The sequence below is a fragment of the Tupaia chinensis genome, unplaced genomic scaffold (assembly GCF_000334495.1).
Source record: "Tupaia chinensis unplaced genomic scaffold, TupChi_1.0 Scaffold000226_1, whole genome shotgun sequence".
NCBI lineage: Eukaryota > Metazoa > Chordata > Mammalia > Scandentia > Tupaiidae > Tupaia > Tupaia belangeri.
This window is the reverse complement of record NW_006159701.1, coordinates 5,748,922-5,774,821: the sequence shown is the minus strand read 5'-3', so window position 1 is coordinate 5,774,821 and position 25,900 is coordinate 5,748,922. Positions and strand designations below refer to the sequence as shown.

At 45.3% G+C, this 25,900-nt stretch overlaps 1 protein-coding gene across 1 annotated transcript in view; it reads right to left on the bottom strand.

The window, feature by feature from the left end:
* OSBP2 (oxysterol binding protein 2) overlaps positions 1–25,688 on the bottom strand; it is a 149,214-nt gene extending 123,526 nt beyond the window's left edge. The window contains 1 exon segment of the mRNA XM_027771619.1: positions 25,397–25,688. Coding sequence (XP_027627420.1) covers positions 25,397–25,611 — 215 coding nt within the window. The 5' untranslated portion in view covers positions 25,612–25,688.
* Positions 25,689–25,900: the final 212 nt, after the last annotated feature.

Here is a 25,900-nt window from a genome sequence, read left to right as displayed (position 1 = left end):
GCGGCTTCTGCCGCCCACTTTATTACATTTTCACACAGATAATGACTAACTTGTAAGGCACAGCATTCTCATCATTATGATTTACATCTAGGTAGTAATTCATTCTTTCTCTCTCTTTTTTTAAGTTCATATATTTATTTCTTCCATGAAAGGTAGAAAATGCACTTCCAACCAGCTCATGATGCCATGATCTACCTCTAATCTTTGGCTAGCCCCAGATCATGGCACATTTGCCTAGTGCTCTTAGGGAGGTCTCCAGACTTGAACTGGGAACCTTCCATGTAGGATTGCTTCACAGAGCATCACATTCTACCACTGCCCCATCATCCAGCCCCTGCCATGCTTCACCTTCTATGGGAGACTGTCACAAACATGACTCTTTTCATCCTCATAAAGGCTTGTAAAGTGGGTATTGATTTGTTTAGGAAATATTTATCAAGGATATGGGGGAGGGTCTTCAAAGAGTTCACAGGAAATGTATATTTCGAAAGGCCTATGCATGAATTTCAAAATTTTATGCCAAAATAAACTCATACTTTAATTTCATTTTCCATGAACATTTTGAAGTCCCCTTGTATTTCATACGGCAGACACCTGTAGTAGGGAATTAGCCCCATTTTATAGCCAAGAAAGGAGAGGACATAGGAAGAGAGATATCACATGTTCTAGTGCACAGAACCAGGAAAACATAACGCCAGGACTAGAGCTAGGTCTCTGCCACCAGCACAGATCTCTTTCCACGGAAAATGCTAGGGCACCTATCCGGAAACAATGTTTCAGTTTTCTTGGTCACTGTGGGTATCCACCCGGTTCACAAATTAAAGTGTAAGTTCCATTAAACATAGACTGGCCTGTCCCATCCCTGCTCAGATCAAAGCCAGCATGTGCAGAGAGCTCCAACGTGATGTGCCGGCTCACTGACTCAATGCATGAATGTTACACAAGCAGCGGAACAAATCCAGGTAAAAGACTCCGCCCCAGCCCACGGCATGGTGATGTCAGCCTAACACCCCTGCACAAAGTTCTGCTGACCTCATATGCTTAGAGTGTAATGGCAGGTAATAACACCCCACCCCACCAGCATCATTCACTGAAAATCTGTTAGACCTCTATCGTGGTTCCACCAAAATGTCAGCACACCATGCACAACCCAGGAAGTTCTAAGGTGGTTGCTAAGATCAGGTAGAAAGCCTGTCACGAAATGTTAAATGAATGCTGTAGGCCTCAAATTTAGACTGAAGTGTCAAGTAGAAAATGAATGATCATGACAGTTTTTCTGCCAATGCAACAAACCAAAATATCTCTTTCCATGTCAACCCAGTTTTGAACTGTGAGATGAATCAGGCTAAAACCTCACCTCTGGAGTTCACCAAGCAGAACTCCAAGTCCTCTCCAGGATGCCTCCTCAAATCTGTCCCCATGGTGCCAGCTGCCCTGCTTATCCCCGTGTTGGTCATCTCTCACCTAGACAACTACACAGACTCTTCATCAGTCTCTCCGTGTCTCCCCTCGCCTGTGCCAGGTCCACACTGTGCTACATTTCTCTAAAATGTCATTCTACACTTGTCCCCTTCACGGGACCAGCAGGTGGGGTGGTGGTTAAGGCGCTGGACACTCCCACATGGCCGACTGCGGTTCAAATACTGGACCTGGTGGCTTGCTTTCTCACTTTCTCTCTCTCTCTGTGTATCTCTCTCTGGTCTAATTAAAATAAATGAATTAATAAATAAATAAATTATTATTTTTTAAAATCCCCTTCGCTTTTTTTTTTTTTTTTTTTTTTTTTTTTCTACCTTTAAGAAAAAAACTTTTTTTTTTTTTTTTTTTTTTTTGCACTTGCAAGAGAAATAGAGAAGAAGGCGAGAACACCCCCAGTGGAGTGTGGTCACATTGCAATCCCTTCTCCATTTCTACACCTTGTCAGGATTTTGGGGACATGTACAAACATGTACCTGACATGTTTTTCATGACACTTGGACTGGGATTCAAACTGTGTAGCTGACCATGTGGGATTCAGTTCCCTTAATTACTATGCTATGGGGCTAGCTCATCTGTTTAAAACCCTTCAACTACCCCCTCCCTTTCTTTAGGGTAAAGTCCCTGCTCTTGAATAAGCGCAAATGCAGTTCTTCCTGCATTGGCTCCTCCTAGCCTGCTCCTTCCAAGCTCTCAGTGTAGTAGACCCTGGCTGAGCCTGCCCTGTGCACATGCTGTTGCCTCAACCGGCATGCTCTCGCCCATTTGGTTATCCTGCAGGTCAGGTGAAATTCTACTTCTTCAAGAAACTTGCCTCATACGCTTGCTAAGCTTCTTTTGCCCAGTGGGCTTTCTCCCTTACTGGTTCTACCATATTGTATTCTGATCACCACTTTCTCTGACACAGGATCTGTGGCTGTCTGGTTCACTGTTATGCTAACACAGTGACAGTCACATAGTTTGTGCTCAATCAACACTTGTTAAATGAATCTATTCAACTTGAAATACCTTTAATTTGACCACAAAGACCACTGCTCTCCAAAGGAAATGGTGTTTCAGGGTAAGGTTTTTTGATAATCAAGATGGTCTTAAAAATCCTTTTGGGGGCTGGCTCCAGGCACAATGGTAATACGCTCCTCAAGGGAAGCTGAATCCCATATGGCTACTGTGGTTTGAATCCCCTGCCTGGTCAGCCTGAAATATACTAGGCAGGTGCCCAAGTGCTCAAGAGTCAATGGGCTAGAGGAAGCGATCACAGCATGATCAGATCCTGTGCAGGGTGCTTCTCTCTCTTTATCTCTTTCATGCATGCACACATGCTCTATCATGGATTTAAAACAATTTTTAAACATGTGTTTAGGTAATATAAATGTAAAATACCAAGAAAATGAGTGTTAGCATTAAAATCAACCCATTTGAAAAGTAAGCAATACTTAAGAAACAAACAATTACTTTTTCCTGTCCCCACTAGGTTTCAGAGTTTTAAAAAGTGCTCATCACGTATCTTCTAGCTTTCTATAACAGGTTTAATAAGGAGTCTTATTTTAAAAAATGAAAGAAAGAAAGAGAGAAAAGAAAGAAAGAAAGTCCAAGCAAATAAACACAAAATATAAAAAATAACCACATGGGGACTAGCAGGTGGCATGGTGATTAAGGCTCTGGACACTCCCACATGGTCAACCACGGTTCGAGTCCTGGACCTGGTGGCTTGCTTTCTCACTTTCCCTCTGTCTCTTTCTCTCTGTGTCTCTCTCTGGTCAAGTTAAAATGAATGAATGAATAAATAAAATTAAATAAATAATTCTTTTTTAAAAATAACCACATGGAAATTTAAGAATTGAAAAAATACAATGACCAATGTAAAAACTCAATGATGAATTTAACAACAAAAGAAGGGACAGAGGAAAAAGAATCAGTTTACTTGAACATAGAACAATAGAAATGATCTAATCTTGGGCCAGCAGGTGGTGTGGTGGTTAAGGCACTGAACTCCCACATGACCAACCATGGTTTGAGCCCCAGACCTGGCGGCTTGAGTTCTCACTTTTCCTCTCTCTCTGTGGTGAATTGAAAATAATAATAATAAATAAATTAAATTAAATATAAATAATTCTTTTAAAATGAAAAAAGAAATAACCTAATTTCAACAACTAAAAGAAAATAGCGATTAAAAAAAAAAAAAAAAAAACAAACATCTTAGAGATCTGGAAAACTATAACAAAAGACTTAACATTATGTCATTGGTGTCCCAGAAGAGTAAGAGAAGAAAGAAGGCACAGTAGAATGAGTATTTGAAGAATAATAACTGGACATCTCTCAAATTTAGCGAAGAGATAGATCTACAGATTCAAGAAGCAGAGCAAATCCAAACAGAATAAACACAAAGAAATCCACACTAACACAATTCACAGTCTAACTTCTGAAAACAAAAACTAGACAAAGAAAAAATAAAAAACATAAACCGTGAAAGCAGTGAGAAAGAAGCAACTCCTGGGATCAGAAGTTAGTGTAATGGCTATGTCACTGGACTCCCAAGTAGTCAACCGCGGTTCGTGTCCTGGACCCGGTGGCTTAAAACGTGCCCAAGATCCCGAGAGGAGAATAGAGGAGAAGGGCCATCCCACTAGGGGGTGATTTCTTGCTTTCTGTCCCTCTGTCTCTCTGTCTGTCTGGTGAGCACATGCGCCCTATAGCAAAAACTTGGGGGAGACCTGGCGCCCTAAAGAAAAAACTTCTAAAAAAAAAAAAGTAAAAAAAAAAAAAAAGAAAGAAAACGAAGCAACTCCTTAGCAGGGAAATAATTGTTTGTTTTTTTAGAGAGTTTTTATTTGTTTTGTTTTGTTGTGTGTTTTTTTTGTTTTTTGTTTTTTGCATGCGTGTAGGCCAGAGAGACAGAAAGTGAGAAATTAACCCCCAGGGGGGTGGCCACATCACAATCACTTCTCCTCCAGTCTCCTTTCACGATTTTGGGCAGGCGTGCACATGTGCCCGGCGTGAGTTTTAAGTCGCCACGTATGAGACACTTGAACAGTGCTCGACTACAGCACTCAGCAACATAACCATAATGCCATGTGCTGGTCCTGGGGGGAAATAATTTGAATGATTGATGATTTCATCAGAAACTTTGGAGGCCAGAAGAAAGCGGCATGACATTTTCCAAGTGCTGAAAGAAAAAAAAAAAAAAAAGTCAACCCAGTATCCTATATTCAGTGAAAAGATCCTCCAGGAATAAAGACAATGTAAAGACACTGTCAGGTGAAGGAAAACTAAGAGAATCTATCGCCAGCTGATCTACCGTGAAAAGAATAACTGAAGAAAATTCTCTAAAAAGAAAAGCAGAGAGGGACCAGAAAATGGTGCAGCGATACCATAACTAGGCCCACATGATAAGGTCCCCAGTTCACATCCTAGGGACTCCCTGTTCATGCCAGATACATGCATGTACATGATCCAGGCTGGTTGGGGTTGGAACATGTTGGTATTAACACCCTGTTGGGGGTACTTTTCTCTCCCTCTCTGTCGCTTTTGGAAGACATACATAAATAAAGAATAAATTAAATTAAAAAAAAGGGATAAAAGAAGGAATTTTGGAATGTCAATGAGGAAGAAAGAACACAATCGGCAAAAATATGGATTAAGACAAAAGACTTCTTCTCTTTAGTTTTCTAAATTATATTTGATAGTTGGAGCAAGAATGGAAACACTGTCTGATGTGGTGATGCATGTACGTATGTCACTCTCTGCCATGATCCAGCCAATGTGTTTGATAACTGGTGAATAAAGGAAAGCAAAGCACCTCTTTCCTGTCATTCCATTAACTAAGCTGCTGAGTAACCAAACAGCTGATGAGGGGATGCTACTCATTACAGAATTATTTCCACTAATAACTGCAAAAGGAATGACAAAATATCATAATTTTGCAACCCATAATAAACTAATGGGTGTAGAAAATAATCGACATACTAGTGTATGTGCATGAAAGAGTGAGGAGATGGGACCAGGCAATATAGACCATTTAACCATGAGCCATGTTGCCAATATAATTGAAGCTGATGCTAGAATTGATCAAACCTTTACCTGTAAGTTAACAGGAAATAAGGGAAATTGAAGAGTATGATAAATGACTCTATGAAGGTGCAATCAACAAAATCCAGTCTGTGGAAACTATAGAAGAAATGGCCCAGTTTCTTCAACGAATTAATTACAAAAGGAAAAAAGGGAGAGGGAAAGAAAGCCTATAAATTCAAAGAAATTAGGGAGCCCCCTTCCTTCTCCAGCTGGTGCTACAGCCAGGGGGATTCAGACAATGCGGACAGGCACTGAAGCGGAAAAGAGTTGGCCCGTGTGACCAGCAAGGTCAGCAGCACCAGGGCTGAGAAAGTTCGTTCCAGCACAACTGGTTGTCAGGAATCGAGAGATCTGGCCAGCCTGGCTGGGAAGGTGGTTATGTACTGGGCGCTGAACAAATAAGTAAATGTATGGAGGCTAATGGGAACCACATCTCTCACTGTTAGCAATGGAACTCGGAAATATAAAAGGGGGAGCATTAAACTCCCTACTCACCAGGGCCAGCATAGAGGTTAAGGTGCTAGATCCACATGGCCAGCTGTGTGGTTTGAGTCCTGGACCTAACAATTTTAAAATTACACAAGGCACATACACATACATACCCAAAACCCTGAGAGGAGACTGGAGAAGGGATTGAATCATGGTCATCCCCCTGGGGGGCAGGGGGTTGATTTCTCACTTTCCCTCTCTGTCTCTGTCTCTCTTTGGCCAGCACAGGTGCCTTACAATAAAAATTAAACACATTCAGGGACCAGCAGGTTGCATAGTGGTTAAGGGCACTTGACTCCCACATGGCCGACTACAGTTTGAGTCCTGGATCTGGAGGCTTGTTTTCTCACTTTCTCTCTCTCTCTCTCTCTGTCCTTGTCTGGTCAAAATAAGAGGTCACAAAAAAATGGAAAATTATCTGTTGATGATAATATGTATGATGATATCTTTAACTGGACTTATATAGTGTATTCATGCAAGAAAAATTTATTTTGCCTGTTGTAATGATATATAGTGTTTGCATATAGAAAAATGTATATATACATATGTGTGTGTATGTGTGTGTGTGTGTGTGTGTGTGTGTGTCTAAAGAAAAATGGTTGATTCTAGAACTGAGGAAAGAAATATAGATTATAAGCCTGGTGTACCTTACAGTGCCACAGGATAATACAAACCCCAACAGACACACACATACACATACAACCACACACACACACACACACACACAACAATAACTCTCTACCCACCAAGTCAACCTAGAAGCAATGATGTCCCAATAATGATAAGCAAACCTAGCATCCTGGCTTCAAGGTATCATTTTCACTAGAGCTCATGAGGGCTTTTTTTTTTTTTTTTTAAATGGTGTCACTATGTCACGACCTTCCTTCCTCAGTGTCCTTGGGACCACAGCATACATCCAACTGTTTAGGGTAGGTCAGGAACCAAAGGCTTAGCCTGCAAAGTGCCAGCATTGACACGCTACTGTGGACAGGCCCACTTCCGTATATTTTTAAAATTCCCATCATAAAAAATAAATTCCTAACTATTTTAAATCTTCCCATGATGGACAGCTGTACTGAATGACTACAGTGACAAAGGAGGGCCTCTTGAGTCCCAAGGAGCCAAGCACAGGAATGAGGCCATGCACTAAGCGTCTCATGCAGAGAAAGGAGATGACAGGGTCTCTAGGGCATGGGCCTGGATCTATTTTGGGAGCAGTCATGGGCCTGTAAATCCAGATTCTCCAACACTGAACAATTCAGGAGATTTGAACAGATTTTTTTTTTTTTCCAAATGAGAGAGAGAGAGCACACAGGAAAGAGAGGGAGGTTTTGGGTTTTTTGTTTTTGGTTTTTTTTAGATTGCCATAGGGTGCATGTCCCTAAAGGGGGGAGGTAGGGGGAGGAAAAGTGAGAAATCACCCCCCAGGGGGTATGGCTGTGCTGCAATCCATTCTCCTATCAAGATTTTAGACGTGCCTGGTGTGTTTTTCAAGCTTCCAGTCCTGGACTGGAACTGCATAGTCAGCCACGTGAGAGCCAGCATTTTAACATCCACATCACCTGCTGGCAAGATAGGTTTTTGGGTTTTTTTTAAGTTTCTGCCACAGGGCATATATGCTCACCAGAGAGAGACAGAGAGAGGAAAAGTGAGAAATCATCTCACCCCACCTCACTCCCTCTGGAGGGATGGCCCCACTGCAATCCCTTCTCCATCTTCCTCACAGAACTTTGGGCATGCATGCACGGTACCCAGTGTAAGTTTTAAGACTCTGGGTCCGGGACTCGAGTGCCTGGGTGGGAGTCCAGTGCCTTAACCACCATGCCACTTGCTGATATTTTTAACAGCAATCATCCTGATCCTCCTGCCCAGCTTCCCAGCTAGCTAGGACCACAGGTGCACATCTGTTTAAGTTAGGCTAGGAACACACTCCAGGCCTGCCATGCAGCCTCAGCCTTCATGCAGTGGTGTCCCCAACTTGTGCTACTGTGACTGGGTCAGATTTATTTTCTTTTTAATCATCACACAATCTCTGCAGCCATAACTACAATCTACAGGATGTTCCCACAAGCTAGATTCTTCCTTCCACATGTAACCTGTAACCTTAAAAACCCAGAAACATGAAAATATACCTAATAAACCACTATACCAGCCAAAGAAGATTCTAAGAAAGACAAGCAGTTACCAAACCAAGCAAATTACTGAAATACCATGAATTAAAGATCAATGAAGGAGGGTCCAGTAGGTGGCATGGTGGTTAAAGGTGCTGGACTCCTACCCAACTGACCATGGTTTAAGTCCTGTGTCTGGCAGCTTGCTTTCTCACTACTCCCATCCATCTTTTTCTGTCCAAATTTAAATAGTAATAATAATAATAATAACAAATAAAGTTAAGTAAAATAATTCTTTATTTAAAAAAATCAGCGAAGGAAATACTAACTCCAAATTTAACATACCAAGGCCAATTGCAAATTTAATTGCTGAGACTACAATGTGAGCTTACAGATCTGATGGGAAAACATATAATTTATTCAAGAATTCTACTTCTTCCCTTCAAGGCCTTCAATATTATACGCATTAATATTAGATGAAATAATCTTACGTAACCATGACTCTGACCCAGCTTCAACTGAAGCAGAAACAGCAGCTATATTCTTGTCATAACACAACAGGAGGGCCCAGCTCCAGTGGTACATGCTAAGATGCTATGCTCTGCAGGCTGGAAGCACATGGGAGGCCCGGGTTTAACTCCTGGTCCAATCTAAAGGCTGGATGTTGTGGTGCACACCTGTAGTTCCAGCAACTCAGGGGCCGAAGGAAGAGGATTGGAAAGCTCAAGACTGGTCTGGGTAACAGAGTGACAGTGTGTCTAAAAGAGAACCAAGCATGGTAGCACATATGTGTAGTCTCAGCTGAGAGGCCAAGGCAGAGGGATCCTGGCATAGTGAAGTCCAGTCTTAAAGAAAAGGAAAGAGGGCCAGCGGGTGGCATGGAGGTTAAGGTGGCTGGATTCTGCCAGGTTTAGGGCTCAAACCATGCAATCGGCCATGAGGGATCCAGCTGCCTTAACTACCATGCCACTAGCTGGCTCTGAAAGAGATGTTTTTGAAGATGAGAGTTTTCAGTAATCATTGTTTAACTAATGAGAATTTCCTGCTTAAGCCCCATTTAACAGGTACAGTTAAGGGGAGTAGGGCTGGGTTTGCCAGAGGATGAGGAAGGCATCTTTTTTGGAGAATGCTGGACTGTGGACTGTCCTATAAGCTGAGGAACCTTGTCATGGAGAGAGCCTTCTCTCTTTTTTTGTAGAATTATTTTTTTTATTCATTCATTTATTTTAACATGACCAGAGAAAGACACAAGAGAGAGAGAGAGAGAGAGAGAAAGTGAGAAAGCAAGCTGCCAGGTTCGGGACTCGAACCGTGGTCAGCCATGTGGGAATGTCCAGCGCCTTAACCACCACACTACCTGCTGGCCCCAAGGAGAGCCCTCTCTCTTGACAGGGCCCTTCCCTTGCTCATCTAGACGGTGGAGGGGAGAACAAAGGCCACAGTCTGCTGTTCGGTGCTGTGGGGGCCCAGGCGATCAGCTGGCCCATATAGGCCAGACCCGGTCTGTCTGATTTACTGTGATCCCAGGGCCTGGCCTGCAGGAAATACCATGTTGACAAAATGAAAGAATGAACATGCTGAGTGGGCATGATGGTTGTTTCAAATGCAGACCCTGCTTTGGCAGTTTGCAGCTGCCTGTGGTGTGGGGTTTTTGGTTTCTGTCTTTTATTTTCGGTTTGTTTTTCTTTTATCTCTTTCATGAAAGTGAGACACTGAGAGGGAGGGAGAGAGAGAGAGAAGCACCTCAACAGGATCCTATACTGTAGTCCCCAGCTAGCCAGAATCATGGGTCCGTGTGCCGAGGTGTACAAGTTGACCAGAGAACCAAACCATGTGGGTCCAGCTTCACTTGATCCGTGTGTTACTGCTGCACCAGAGCTGGCCTTCCTCCCCTCTCCTTTTTTTTTTTTTTTTGGAAAATCATACTGGGGACCAGCAGGTGGTGTGGTGGTTGGGGCTCTGGACTCCCACATGGCTGAGTTCCAGACCTGGCAGATGCTTTCTCACTTTCCTTCTCTCTCTCTCTGTTCAAATTAAAAATAATAATAATGATAAATAAAATTAATTATCCTTTTAAAAAAGGAAAAGAAAAGAAAATCATGCTGGGCACATGTGTATGCATGCTCAAAATCTCAACAGAGAATGGAGAAGGGATTACAGTATGGCCAAACACCCCCCCCCCAGGAGAGGGATGTTGTCTTACTTTCCTTCTCTCCCTCTCTCTGTCTCTGTCTCTCTTCAGCAAGCACATGAAGACTATGGGGGGAAAAGAATCTTAAAAAGTTTGAAATGTACCCAGTTTAGTCTCAGTACACATTTTACATGAATTTATCAAAGACCCCTTGTAGAACACTAAGGTTTCATTCTTTTCTTTTTTCAAAAATTCTTGCAAGTCAAAGCAGACTAGGGTCAAGGCCAATTTCCATTTCCACATTCCTCATCTTAGCACCAAACACTGCCACCTGGTTGCACCAGTTGCCCCCCAGTTGTGGTTCAGTACTGCACAGTGGTGACAACATGAGCCTAGTAGGCAGAATACTCAGATTAACTGCCTACCACTTAACCAGCTAGGGTTAGTACCTTGGTTTCCCTCTCTGTAAAATGGGGGTGATCGTGGCCTCAGCTAAGTAATACTTAGTCCCTAGTAGTAAGTGTCAGCCTCAGCAAGCTACTTAACTCCTAACTTCTAGTTTCCTCATCACAAATATGGGAATGAAAAAAGAAAGCCTTAGTTTGAGGGTTAAATAAGATAATATAAGTAAATGCAAAATGCTTAGAAAGTCGTAAACATTCAATAAAGCTGTAGGACAGATTTAAATGGTCCATGACCCTGGATTTCTTTTTTTTTTTTTAATAATTATTTTATTATTTATTTATTTTAATTTGACCAGGCAGTGAGAGAGAGAGAGAAGAGAAAGAGAGAGAGAATGCAAGCCACCAGGTCCAGGACTTGAACCACGGTCCGCCATGTGGGAGTCCAGCGCCTTTAACCACCACACCATCTGCCAGCCCCAGACCCTGAATTTCTCTGTGTTCTGAGGACAAGCCACAATGGCTCCCAAACCATTTGTTGCCCTAGAATGGGGGCAGCAGCCAGAAACACAGTTTGAGGGACACACACACACACACACACTCATAATACCCTACAGGGACTGTTGAGGATCTCGCTACACAGATACGTACACAACTAAAAGGTGGTTAGCACTTAGCACCTAGACAACTTGAAGCTGAGGTCTCATGGGAAGCCTTCTTAAATTAACCTGTGTGTTCCAGGAAATAATCTGTGGCAACTAATTTAATTGATTTTCTCTCTACACTTATTAAAAATCTTTCTCTTTTTTTTTTTTTTTTTTGCTATAGGGTGCGTGCGCTTGCCAGAAAGACAGAGAGACAGAACATGAGAAATCAACCCCCTGGAGGGATGGCCACAACGCAATCTCTTCTCCTCCATTCTCCTCTCGGGATCTTGGGCACGCATACACACGCACCCGGCGTGAGTTTAAACCACCGGGTCTGGGACTCAAACCATGGTTGACTACATGAGAGTTCAGCAACATAGCCATTACGCTAACTGCTGGTCCCTCTCCTTTTTTTTTTGGTTCTAGGGTGTGTGTGCTTGCTGGAGAGACTAAGGGAGAGAGGGAGAGAGAAAGTACCTCCCAGATCTTCCAGTGGTACATGGTCACAAAACCCCCTTCTCCTGCATCTCTCCCTCCTTTTGAGATTTTGAGCACACATGCACACAGGCCCAATGTGTTTTATTTGTTTGTTTAGTTTTTTAACTTTATTTATTTATTTATGTATGTATGTATTTATTTATTTATTTTAATTTGACCAGAGAGGGACAGAGTGTGTGTGTGTGTGTGTGTGTGTGTGGTGGTGGGGGTGGGGGGAGTGAGAAAGGAAGCCACCAGGTCCTGGACTTGAACCGCAGTCAGCCATGTGGGAGTCCACTCCGCACCTTGACCCGCGTCAAGCCAGGTGGGAGTCCACTGCTCCTATCCACCACACCACCTGCTGGCCCCCAGCCCAATGTGTTTTTAAAATTGCTGGGGCTGGGATTTGAACTGCATGATTGAGCATGACCAGTCTAAAAATCTTTCTTTAAAACAAGAAAAGAAAAATGAGTCTAGGTGGTGGTACATTGGTGATGAAACTAGACCTACGTGGGAAAGGTCCTGAGTTCACATCCTGGCCCTCCCTGAGCACCCTAGGTGTGCATGCCATTGCCCAGGATCTGGGCCAGCTGAGACTGGAGTGGGTTGTGGCATGAAGATCCAGTTGGAGTAGCTATCTCTCTCTTGTTCCCTTTCTCATGAAATAAATAATCATTTTTAACACTTTATTCTTTTTTAAATAATTATTTATTTACTTTTATTTATTGCTATTATTATTTTTAAATTTGCTAGAGGGCATGTGTACTCACCAGAGAGAGAAAGAGAAGAAAAGTGAGAAAGCAAGCAGCAAACCACAGTCGACCATGTAGGAGTCCAGCGCCCTAGCCACCATGCCACCTGCTGGTCCCAATAATCATGTTTTCAAACTGAGTCTGAGTTTCTGCCAATGTTCGGGCAACTGGTCCCACTATGATGGGCTAGGAGTCTATAGGTGCAGCATGGAAGATAAAGACTAAGGTTCTTTTCTTCACTCTCAGCCCAAGATCCAGTTCCTGACTCAGGGCCTCACACAGAGAGGCTGGGTGGATAAATAAGAGCGTGAAGAGCTGGGGCTGCATTAACAATGACCCAATGTGTTAAAGAAAGTGACAGAAAGGGCTGCAGGTAGTTGGGTCTTAGACAAAGCTATTATACTCTGTACCTTGGTCTCCCCATCTGTAAAATGGGGGTGATCATGGCCACTCAGTTTCCTCCCAGGTCCTGAAGACTGGAAGGGAGATGGAGTGTGGGAAGGCACCTGTTCAGCCATATACCTGTGGAACCTATGGAACATTATTTCCTATAATGTTTGAATCCAGCCCCTTGTTTTATTTCCTACAATGTCTGGAAGGGTGAGGAATGGTGCTGAGGTTCCATGGAGGTGGGAGCCCTGACCTCAAGGAATAGTCACCTACAGCCTCACTAAATGCTTTCGAAGGACCCACAACCAACAAATAAACACCCGGCCCTTCCTTCCGGGACAGGTGAAGGAGGTGGGAGGCTTGAGCACATTTCAGTTCAATGGGCATTTCTGAGCTCCTCCCTCGCAGCTGAGGTACTGCTCTAAAGGATCACAGATGTCATTCTGCTGGGCGAGAGGAAAAGCCAGGTAGGAGGGTTAGGGCAAGTCCCAAGGCTTGGAGAAGGAAGAGGAGGAGGGGGCCAGTTGGAGGTGTGTTGGTTAAGATGGCTGGATCCCACATGGTCAACTGCATAGTTCAAGTACCAGACCCGGCAGCTTGAAAAATACACCAGGAGCATGTGCATTCACCTCCTCCCCTGGGGGTGCATTCTCATTTTATTCCTCTTATCTCTCTCTCTCCAGCAAGTGCACACATCCTATAGCAAACACACACACACACACACACACACACACTCACAGAGGAGGAAGAGGAAGAATCTAGAGGAGAAAGATACCATGGTAAAGGAGACCTAGAAAAAAAATAGAGATTGATATGATATGGAATTCTCTGTCTTCTCCAAAGAATGGTTTCCCCATGGACCCACCGGTCAGATCCCCTTTTCAGTGCCAGACTACACCTGGGGGCCTGCACCTTTCATGTCATGTCCAAGAAAGGTACATGAAGCTCAGTCTGGAATCCAGGTTTCACACTATCACATGGCAAATATTCTGTCCACACGACTGAGCCCTCAGGACCTCCAAGACAGGCCTCACAGACCCATGTCATCAGGAGCCTCTGAGATCTTCACTACCAAACTACCCCAGCTAAAGGGGACCAGGTTACACCACACCACAGCAGGCAGCAGCAAGGGGATGGGCCACACCTTATATTTCCTAGCTCTATATACTAGAAAGGCCTAGAAACAATGACCATCCTGATGGCGATGACCCTTGTGGCACTGGGGTTAGGATCTCTACACACCACTTCTCACCAAAAAGAAAGGGGGCTCCTTGGAGAAATGAATGACTACAGGGCTGGAACCAGACAAGTACAAGAAGAACCTGGAAGATCTTCAGGCCAGATGGCAATAAAGCCATCAATACCATCAGGGCTCTACACAAAAGACTCTGGGGTCAACCTAAAGAGGCCCCCACTCACCAAAGACAAGGCAGGATAACATAAGTATCACCAACAGGAATAACAGCAGGGGCTGAAACTCATCAACATCCTCGTACCCAGGAGAGTACAGTGAGATTTGTGAAAACAAAACTGAGCCAGTTCTATGGGGCTGCTTAGGAAAAGCTGGATCCCACGTGACCATTGCAGTAATAATTCCCTGTCTGGACAGCCAGGGGCACAAGTGCCCAATATTTGATGGACTAGAGGACAAGAGGAAGGGGATCAGAGCATGACCAGACCCAGTGGAGGGTGCTCCTCTCTCTCTTGCTTTCTCTCTCTCTTCTCTCTCTCTCATGCTCATATGCATGCACATACTCTGCCATAAATAAAGACAAAAAATTAAAACAAAACCAGTCACTGTGAGTAGAGAAGGATAGAATTCATTATTTTGAAAACTTGAGAATAAAGGGAATCAAGCATTGATTCTGCTTTCGTGTGTGAACAATATCCCTGAGTAACCAAGGAGTAGTCGGCGAGGGGACGGATATCCCTGAGTAACCAAGGAGTAGTCGGCGAGGGGACGTTTCCCTTTACTGAAGTATTCCTGCTAATAAGTGAGGATGAGGTGGTAGAATTAGACTAATCTGAGGCTGATCATCACCAGCTGTGAATATCACAGGAAGGGAAGGCAGCAGGCATTATGTCCTATAAAAATCACTGCACTGAAATCTGAGCATCTGTCCTTTCCCCCAGAGGACACGGCACTGAGAAGACACAGTTCAGTGCTGTGATGGAGGAGGGAGTTTTGATCTACTGGAAGAGGATGAGCCAACGACCAGCTAGAAAGGATGCATGACCAAATGACAAAATACCCAAAAGGACACCCAGAGGAAGGACAGGGCCTCCAGATCATTGCAGGGGGCCCAGACAAGGCCATGCTGAGATGACCCCAGAGTTATAACTGCCTGACTAGAAAATCAGCTGCAACAAGGAGGGTCGTCCTGACTGTAGGGGCTGGCAGGAGTAGAGATCTGAGGCAGATGTGTGGTTCTTGGAGGGGGAATAAGGCAAGTTGGGTGCAAGAAGGGTGAAAGCCAGGGGAAGAGGAGCGGTGGCAGAAAGGAAGATGGAGACATGGCAGTGCCTGGGCCCGGGCTTCATCTGCGAGCCCAGGAAAGCTGCACACTGTATTACAGGAAAGCAGCCCTCACTGCCGGTGTACCAGTCTGCCAGTTTCCCAGGCAAGCTCAGCAATGCCATCTGCCCTCCTCTTGGTTTCAGGCAACAGCCCAACAATGCAGATCAAACGGTGTGAGTCAGGGTTGTTAAATCGGCATTAAATGTACAGAGCTGGGGCTGAGCATGCGAGGAGGTGCCAGAGCAGCAAAGCATCGCGGAGTGATCAGAACTCCAAGAACTCTTTAAAATGGGAACAGACGCGAGGAAGCGTCGTCGCATGGAAAAGAACAAAGCAAACAGCACCCAGCATGACCCCAAAACTCCCTGGCAGTGTGTGCAGTGCGTAAGCTGACTCTTAAAGCCACATCGTGTGGTGACACCCGGTGTGTGATTCACCACCCTCAAAGCTGCCAAGTTCAATTTTGTTCAGGGGTATTTCTTAGCATCTCCTCCTCCTCTCGGGCCAGGATCCGGCCTACTAGTCCAGGAAACTCCCCACTTCCTTGTCTTTCTTTCCCCTTGAGGTAAACAGATAGTGACCTAAGGAACCTCACACCCCTTTCACAGGCCTGTCTTTGCAAACATCCTTTGCCAACTATCAATATATCCCAGAAGACATCGGGAGGAGGGAAAGCCACATGCTTGACTCCCGGCTCCCAGGACTCCCTTCAGGCACTTTGCCGAACCTGCTGGCCTCTTTCTGCCTGTACTGAGTGAATGTATGCAGACTTTCCTCCTCCTCTTCAGTTCTTGTGGCTTTTGAGATTTTTTCTTTGTTTCATGCCTCAGCCTGTGAGGTGGAGGGACATGGAACCCCAGGTGGAAGTGGGTGGTCAATTGAGAAAGAATGGACAGACTGAAAAGTAGAGAAAGCAAGGATCAGGTGGACTGGGCCTCTCTGATGGAGAACGCCGCAGGCCTCCAAGACAGGCCTCACAGACCCACGTTATCAGGAGCCTCTGAGATCTTCACTACCAAACTACCCCAGTTAAAGGGGACCAGACATTTCACCAAAGGCATAAAAGTACTGGGGAGAAAAGAGGGCAATGTGACAACCCCAGGCATGTGCAAAAACCAAGGCACCTAAGGGTCTGGGGAAGGTGTAACTCAGAAGTGTAAAGGGCAAACACACTGCATGGCCTGAGACCTCTCACACACAAAGCAGCAGACCACACCATGTGTTAGACACCCTGAGAGAAATGAGAAGCCACTCCACCGCTCAGAGCCCAGAGCAGCACGCACTCAGAGCCAGAGTACAGTGTTAGCCCTGGCCACGGCTGACATCACTTAAGTCTGCAAGGAGGAAGGAGTCGGGCCTGTGCAACAGCAGTTCACACAGCAGGCCTACTTCCAAGGTTGGCTCGTGGCTGGTGCATGGGAGCTGACATGTGGGGAGGGGGCCCACCATTTCTGGGTTGAAAAGGGTGGCTTAGTCTGCCTATGTTATTTGTATCATGTGGTTTATGCTGAGTGTGGTTTGTGTTTCCTTTACTGGGAATTACATTTGGGCATGTGCCAGGCAGATGGTGCCCACATGGTCATACACACAAGTGCCCAATATCCAACAGGGTGGAGGAGTGGAGGAGGAGGATCATGGTGCAACCAGACCCAGTGGAACGTGCTTCTTTTCTCTCTCTCTCTGCTCTAGCATGAAACATAACCCTTTTTTAAAAGAATTATTTAACTTAATTTATTTATTTTAATTTGACCAGAGAGAAACAGAGTGAGAGAGAGAGAGAGAGAGAAAGAAGGAAAGCAAGAAAATAAACCCCCAGGTCCAGGATTTGAACCACGGTTGGCCACATGGGAGTCCAGCACCCTTAACCACCATGCCACCTGCCAGCTTCCCCTCCAAAAAACATTTATTGGGACCAGCAGATGGCATAATGGCTACGTTGCTGGACTCCCATGTAGTCCACCACAGTTTGAGTCCCAGACCTGGTGGCTTAAACTCACGCTGGGCACATGTGCACGCATGCCCATGATCCCCCAGAGGAGAATGGAAGAGAAAGGACTGCAGCATGGCCATCCCCCCCCCCCGGGGGGTGATTTCTCGCTTTCTGTCTCTCTGTCTCTCTAGCAAGCACACATGCCCTATAGCAAAAACCTCTCTAAATAAATAAATAAATAAATAACCTTTATCTTTGCTCCTCATTCCTCCAGCTACTGCCAACTTTACAAAATGGCAAACCATTCTGTGTATACACAGACCACATGTATGGGCACTTGCAACCCTATGGAAACGCACATGAGGACCGCAGAAATAAGCTCTCGGTTCACTGAGTAGCCTACTGCAACACATTCAAGCCTGTCAATACATTCCATCTCAGTGTCCTAACTGTTGCTTTTCTGGCACTTGGGGCCAAGGCTTGTGATCTCCAATCTTCCCCATCTTGTTCTGGCGAAAAAGGTTTTAAAGTTGAAGACAAAGTAAAAACCAAACAAACAAAAAACAAAAACAAAAACAAATTTGGTACTAACATACTTGACTTTCCGAAATCCTATACCCTCACATGCAATTCTCAGTCATACACTCACCCAACTATTCATAGACTGGTAAGGTTTGAATGGGTCCCCACCCCCACCCCCAAATCAGTGTGTTGAAACCTGGCTGTACTGTAAAGTACAATATTAAGAGGAGACTTAATCCGATTATGGTGTTGAAAAATGGGGCCTTTGCAGAGTGATTAGACATTAGGGTGGGGACCCCCTTTATTAACTCTTGGTGGTTTCATAAGGAGAGGGAATGAGACAAGAGAGACACACAAATACAGAGCACAGATGTGCTTACTTTTGTCCTCTGTCATGTTATCTAGTACAAAAAGACTCACCAGATGTAGCCCCTGGACCTTGGACCTTTAAACCACAACCTGAATAAACCCCTATTTTCATAAATTACCCAGACTCAGGTATTTTCTGCTATTAGCAACAGAACGGACTAGAACACAGACTATCCAAGCTACTGAGGGCACATCGATGACAAAGCAGTGTGCTAGGGTCTATGTAGCATACAAAGATGCTAAACTTGGCCCTGGTGTCCCTTTGGCACAAAGTTGTCTGAAGGGATGACCTTAAACACAGCCTATAAACTCCCAGAGGAGGCCCACCTGGTCCAGAGACCACTGTAGACATGTCAAGGAAGAGAAATTCAATACAGAGATCTGCTTATACAGGAGAAGGAATACTGGAGATGAGACAACCCCAGGGCCATCGGGGTGAGGAGCTAGCACCACAGCCGGGACGTGCAGAAGCTGGAAGCTGGGGCGCCAGCTAAGGAGAAGGCAGGCCCAAACCATGATACAGCAGCAGAGATGGAGAGAAGAGGTTAGGAGACAGAGACAGGCAGGGCCTGGAAATCCCATCTGATGTAGGATGAGAGAGGGAGGAGGCAGTGAGCACGACTCAGATGTTTTCAGCTATTCATAGAAAGAAGCAAATTAGGAGGGGGAGCAGGTTTTGTGGGGAGAGCTACAAAGCATGTCACTAGAGCTTGTGAAAAACACTGGTGAGCATTTGCTCCCCTTTGCATGTTGCTACTGTACTTCCTGCCTCCTTGCGACACCCTGTCCTAAAGGCTAATGAAATCCACTTCAAACAAATGTTTATACTTCATCAACCAGTACGTTCCTTCTCAGCCTCCAGGTCAAAATGTGAAACAAGGAATGGTATTTCAAATTAAAGCAGAACCCAATGTAATAACGTTATTTCTTGGGGTGAAATTATTTAAATGCAACGAAACAACAACAAAAACCAGAATGCAAAATCAATTTTCCTTGTTGGTATCCAAATAGACATGTAATTAAGGATGTCAGGCAGTTAGATAAGAAAGAACCTTATCTTCTGTCTTAATTATATTCCTAACACTTTGTTGGAAAGAAGTAAAAACCTGCCAACAAGTTTCCATATCTCCTAGAAACACCTTCTATATGTGACAATATTTATAAACAGCATTGCTCATTCCTGATATGTTATTGTTGGCACTACGTGTGCTCCCTTACAATAAGCATAGAAATCAAATGAGCTTCTCAAACAAAACCCAGGGCACAAGTACCTGAGGAGGACACACTTACAGAAAAATGCTACTAGAAACCTCCATTATTTTTCTATTATGGTTTAAAAAAAATTAAAATGGAGATTTAATTGCAGGTGAAATCTATAATGAAGCCCAGCTTACGTGGCACGGGTGGTAGCTTGCTACTCTGCAGTGCTGGAAGCCACATGGCTAATGCTGGCTCTAGATCTGGAGTCAACCCAAAACACACTGAATACACATGCACCTAAGATCCTGACTGCCTAGAAGCTGGGGAAAGCGGATGGCAGTGTGGTAGGAACTTGTGAAGTATGCCTGTCTCTCTGTTTCTCTGGTGTGCTTTCTCTTATGCTCTTTCTCTCTCTCATGAGAGAAAATAAAGAAAAAAATCAGGCAATTAATAGGTGGTATAGTGGTTCAGGATCAGCAGATGGCATAATAGTTAGATCACTGAACTCCCATGTAGTCAACTACATTTTGAGTCCCGAACCTGGCGGCTTAAACCTCACACCGGGGACGTGTGTGTGCATGCCCAAAGTCCTGAGAGGAAAATGGAGGAGAAGGGATTACAGTGTGGCCATCCCCCTTGCGGGGTAATTTCTCATTTTCTGTCTCTCTGTCTCTCTGGAGAGCATATGCACCCTATAGCAGAAATCTCTCTCTAAAACAAAACAAATAGGTGGTATAGTGGTTAAGGAGACTGAATCCCACATGGCTGACACCATGGTTCAAGTCCGAGACCCAGTGGCTTGAAAGACACGCTGAGCACATATGCATGTATGCCCAAAATCCTGAGAGGAGGAGAAGGGATTGTAGTATAGCCATCTGCCTTAGGAGTGTTTTCTCTCTCTCTCTCTGTCTCTCTTGGGTGAGCACATGTGCCCTGTAACAATTTTTTTAAAAAAAAGAAAAAGAAAAAGCAGGCAATTAAACAAAAAAGAGGGATCAGCAAATGGTGTAACAGTTATGTGGCTGGACTTCCATGTGATCAACCAGTTTGAGTCCTGGACCTAACAACTTGAAACTCACGCCAGGCTCGTGTGCATGCATGCCCAAAATCCCAAGAGAAGAATGAAAGAGAAGAGACTGCAGTGTGTCCAAACCCCTGGGGGGGGGGAGGTTCTTGTTTTCTGTCTCTCTGCCTTTCTGTCTCTCTGGCGAGCACACGCACCCTATATCAAAAATCTCCCTTAAAAAATATAAAATATAATTTTAAAAGACTACAGTGACATACCACACTATTGGCAAAAATCAAAGCTGACAATACCAAGAGTTGTGAAGGATACAGATCCACAGAATCTCTTATTCATTCCTAGTGGGCGTATAAATTGGTACAAATGCTTTAGGAAACATCCTGGGTATTATGTAAGATGAACATTCACATTCCCTACAACCCAGTGATCTCACCCAAAAATGTCTACAAGAATCTTTGTAGTGACCCATCAATAGGAAGATACATAAATAAATAATGCTACACTATGGACTTTTAAAAAAAGATGAAGTAAAACTAAATAAGAAAGAAAGAGATGGTGACCAGGATATGGGATGATGGCTATACTGGATTGGAGGAGCCCAAAAGATGAGATAACATGGCAGGGGATAGGGCACCAAAAATATATGCCCATTTTCTCCAAAAGCCTTCAGTATCACACAGCAGCACTCTACTGCCTGCACCACTGCAGCTGAGCCAAAAAAGGAAAAAATTGAGGGTGGTCTTTTTCTTTTCCTTTTTATTCGTGACAAAGATTGTGCATGGTGTTGGGGTGGGGGTGGGAGGGAGGGCTAGAGCAGCCTCCACAGGGTCTGATCACACTGGGATCCCCTTCCTCCAGTCCTCCAGATTGTCAGATCCTTTGGCACTCATGCATATACCCAGCATGATTCAGGCTGACTGAGCCAGGGATTCGAACCGTGTTTGCCTTGTGGTTTCCAACACTGCAGTTCAACAAGTTACTGACTTCTGGTCTTTGCAAACCAAGAAATGGTGCTGTTCCTTCTCCAGCAGCCACATCACCCTATTAGGTAAGCCCAACTATATCAGCTCCTAAGGAAAAAGAATCCTGGTTTAAAAATTTTCACTCAGTGGGACCAGCAGATGGCATAATGGTTACATCGCTGGACTCCTACATAGTTGACCATGGTTCAAGTCCTGGACCTGGTGGTTTAAATCTCACACATTTGTGTGTGCACTCAAGATCCCAAGAGGAAAACAAGAAGAGCTAATGGTGAGGTCAACCTCCTGGGGGGGGGGTTGATTTCCCTCTTTCTGTCTCTCTCTCCAGCAAGCACACATGCCCTATAGCATCTCTCTTAAAAAAAAAAAAATCATTCAGGGCCAGTTAGTGGCATGGTGGTTAAGGCAGCTGGATCCCAAGCAGTTCAAGTCTCAGACCTGGCAGCTTGAAAAACACACTGGGTGCATGTATGTACATGCCCAGAATTTCAAGAGGAAAATGGAGAAAAGACTGTGGCATAGACATCTCCCCCTGGAAGGTGCTTCCTCACTTTTTCTCCCTCTCTCTTTCCAGTGACCACACGCACCCTATAGCATTTTTTTCTTTGTTTTTTTTTTTAATTCTTCCACTCCATTGTCAGCTCACAAACACCTGCATCTTACCTGGAGAATTACTGAGAGCTGGACATCCAGGGAAGGCTAGAGCAGATAACACATGCCCTGTGATGGACACGGACTGAGCATTAAATGACCCTCCCTGCAGCTGTCAGATTATGAGTGATAAACCTAAGGATGCTGTCCTTGCCCCATGCTGGCGGGAATGCCATGCCTGGTTTAGATGACAAGATCCAGATCAGAATGGAGAAAGGAGAGTGGTGTCACACATCCGAAATGGTGGTTCTGGCTCCACCTCAGAAGGGCTCTTCTGCAGATGGAAAGTTATTCATCTCCAGGGGCATTTAGACCCATAGCCAGTAAGGTGGGTATCCCTGGATAAATCATGGAAGCTTGTTTATTCAGCCTCAGTGCCCACTCCTGGCCCACCTCACACGGAATTAAGTCAGAGTGCAGGGATGTGTAAACGTCACGAATCATTCATTCCACCCAGGCAAGTCAAGCAATAATTCCACCCACCTAGAAATGTCCCAACATGAAGTGACAGAGCTGCAAACACACACACCAGGGCCTTGTTCTCACTCCCTCTTCATGTGCCCTTCTAACTAGTATTTGTCTCCACAATCTTATCAACAAGCAGTAAGAATGTTTCTTAGTTATCCAGAGACTCTGTACATTTCAAATTACCTTGAAATGCCAACGGTCTACACATAGTTATATTTTAGGAAGAGAAAATGAACTATCTTTTCTTTTTCAATTAAAGCAAAATATGAAAGCAGGCTGGCCAGGTGGCATGGTAGTTAAGGCAGCTGGATCACACATGGCTGACAGCGTGATTTGGGTCCCAGACCTGGCATCTTGGAAAAAAAAAAAAGCATGAGGTTTTACAATAGGCTTCCCTGCCACTGTGGGACCCTATATTGTAACCGTGACCTTGACCTCCACAGTTTAGTAGTAGCCAGTAAATTCGGATAATACACAAATGCTGAGCCCCAGGGTGAGTGGGCAAGCACAAACTATGGAGTGTAAGAGGCCTGAGTCTGAATCTTTCTCCACCACCTACTGGGCTGATGACTTCAGATGACAAGCTATGTCCCCCTTTCAAACCTCAGGACTTATTTGCATAACAGGACAAGCTGGAACCCACCTCACAGCATGGTTGTGAGGGTGAAATAAACAAATGGAGTACATGGTCCACAGCCGATATGCCCTGTGTTTCACTTCCCTTGCCTTAAGCAGAGTGACATTTATAGCAAATCACTTACAGTCCCTGTCACTATATGTCTTGGTGAAATGTTTGCATCCATTCCTGACAGAGCATGGTGAGATCAAAGTACCATTTGGAAAAGGTATTTTTTGAAAGGTATCTTTTTTCTCAGTCCCTTAATTTTAAGGATCCTGTGTTCTGTGTCCTATATAAGGTGCAGCTGAGTGGGCCAAGGGGCAAGACACCATATGAGAAGAGTACATTAGAAATACATCTCAGGGTCAGCAGGTGGTATGGAGGTTGGGGCACTGGATACCACGTGGCTGGCTCTGTGGTTTGAGTCCCCAACCTGGCAGCATGGGAGTCATGCCAGGCACGTGTGCGTGTGTGCCCAGGATCCCCAGAGGAGACTGGAGGAAAAGGGATTGTGGTGTGGCCATCTCCCTTGGGAGTGATTTCTCACTTTCCCTTTCTCTGTGTGTGTGTGTCTTTCTCTCTCTAGTGAGTGCATGTGCCCTATAGCAAACACACACACACACACACACACACACACAAAGAAAGAAAGACAAGGAATACATCTCAGGCTGGCCGTGGGGGCGGCAGTAACATAATGCTCCACAATACTTAAGTCACATGGGAAGGTCCTGGGTTCACAGCCTGAGGTTTCTCTGTACACACTGGACACACACAAGTGTGCCTGTGATCCAGGCTGGCTGAGGCTAGGATGGAGTGCAGCTTGAAAACCCTGTTGGACCCTCAAGAGTATCTCTTTTATGCTCCATCTCTCTCAATAAATATATAACTTTAGAAAAGAAAGAAAGAAAGAAAGAAAGAAAGAAAGAAAGAAAGAAAGAAAGAAAGAAAGAAAGAAAGAAAGAAAGAAAGGCAGACCTTTTTCCCCTGCCAGGGATTAAAGACATCCAGTGATTCCCCCATCTTAGATAGAAACCATCACTTTACTCCCCCAGAAACAAAGTCCCAAATTCTCAGGGGCATCATAGATTCACTCATCTTATAGAAGTTGTGTCCCAAAAAGCCTAGGAAGGACAATATAAACCTTGTGGTGGGTGACCTGGACAGATACAGTTGGCCAAGTGAAATGAGCAAAGTGACCGAGTTTCAGCAAATAGCAAAGCAAGGCCCACCTGTTTGCAAGAGTGAAGCAGTTTCTGAATGTGGCTCCAACCTGCGTCACAGACCTCACCTGGGAACTCACCAGAAAAGCCTCCCCAGTGGCCGGGCCCAGCATTCTGTGTTTCAACGAGCCCTTCAGGGAATTGTGAAGCAGAATCACTGCTATAGAGTGATCTGAGATCTCAAAGCTTAAATCAACCATCCTCGGGAAACATACCCAGGGAACAGCCAAAAAGAAAGAAAAGGGGGCCTTGGGTAACTTCCTCCCTTCAGCCAGTTTCCGTGGGAAGATAGTGTTAGCCATCTCGTGGCCAGACTTCAATTTTGAATCCATGCTATTTTTGTAATGAAAAAGGAGAGAGCACCACACTTCTTAGTTCTCCATGAACGGCCCAGATGGGCTTCTGAGAGGCAGGAGCTGGTCTGATCCGTCTGCGAGTCTGCCGTGCCCAGCCAAGGCCCGGCAGCCCACAGGCTGGGAAGCAGGTTGGGAAAGGTGGGAAGCAAACTAAGTAACTGCTTGAAGCAGGAACAAGCAGTATTTCCCTGAGTGGGTCCCAAGGTGTCTGTTCCCCTCAATCCTGGCAATTATCTTAGATCCTGAATCAGTAGGGGCAAGAACTTTGAAAGGCTGACTCCACCTGGCTGACCCAGACCCCACAGCTACCAAGTCCAGAGGGGGATTAAGGCCCCAGATCACTCCCCTACTCCAGTTCCCTGTTCACCCCCCTAAACCCAAACTTTCCAGAGGTCATGTCCATAGGTCAAGCCCACCCTTGCCAGAGGTCAGGGCAATCGGCCTTTAGCGGTTGGCCAGGGACATTACCTCTCCTGCCAGAATGCAGGTTCCCAAACATCCCCAGGCTAGTGGCAGTGTGCCCCAACCCTGGAGCCCCCCATTACCACCCTGCGCCCCGCCCTCCAGCCTGGGATGGCCCTCCTGGCACTTCCATACCTGTAGTAGGACAGCAGGCCGTTGCCGAGCACGAACCAGCGGCGCTGGTAGCCCTTCAGATAGTTGGTCCACTTAAGCAGCCAGCCCTTGAAGCTGTCCAGAGGCAGTAAAACCACTGGGGCACTGGAGGTCTGGCCAGTTCCTGACACTGGAACCCCAAGCGGTGTCTTCGCCTGTCCTGGTCGCAGAAGAGGCTGGGATTTTAACGCCGGCATAGACGCTGACTCGGGTTTGAGCAAGGGTGAGCTCCCCACTCTTGACCCCAGCGGAGGCGATTGTTCTGATGTGGCTTTGGTAAAGGGCCCAGCCCCTCTTCCTGGGCCCGGCTCTGACCCTGTCAGCAACCGGGGCAGCAGTTCCGATATCTGCCCAGCCCCTGGCCCGGGTTCGGACACACGCTCGGATCTTGGCAGCGGCTCAGAAACTGGCTCCGACACCTGTTCTGACAGCGGCGGCCGCTCAGGTTCGGGCACTGGCTGAGGCTGAGGCTTGGGCTCCGGCCCG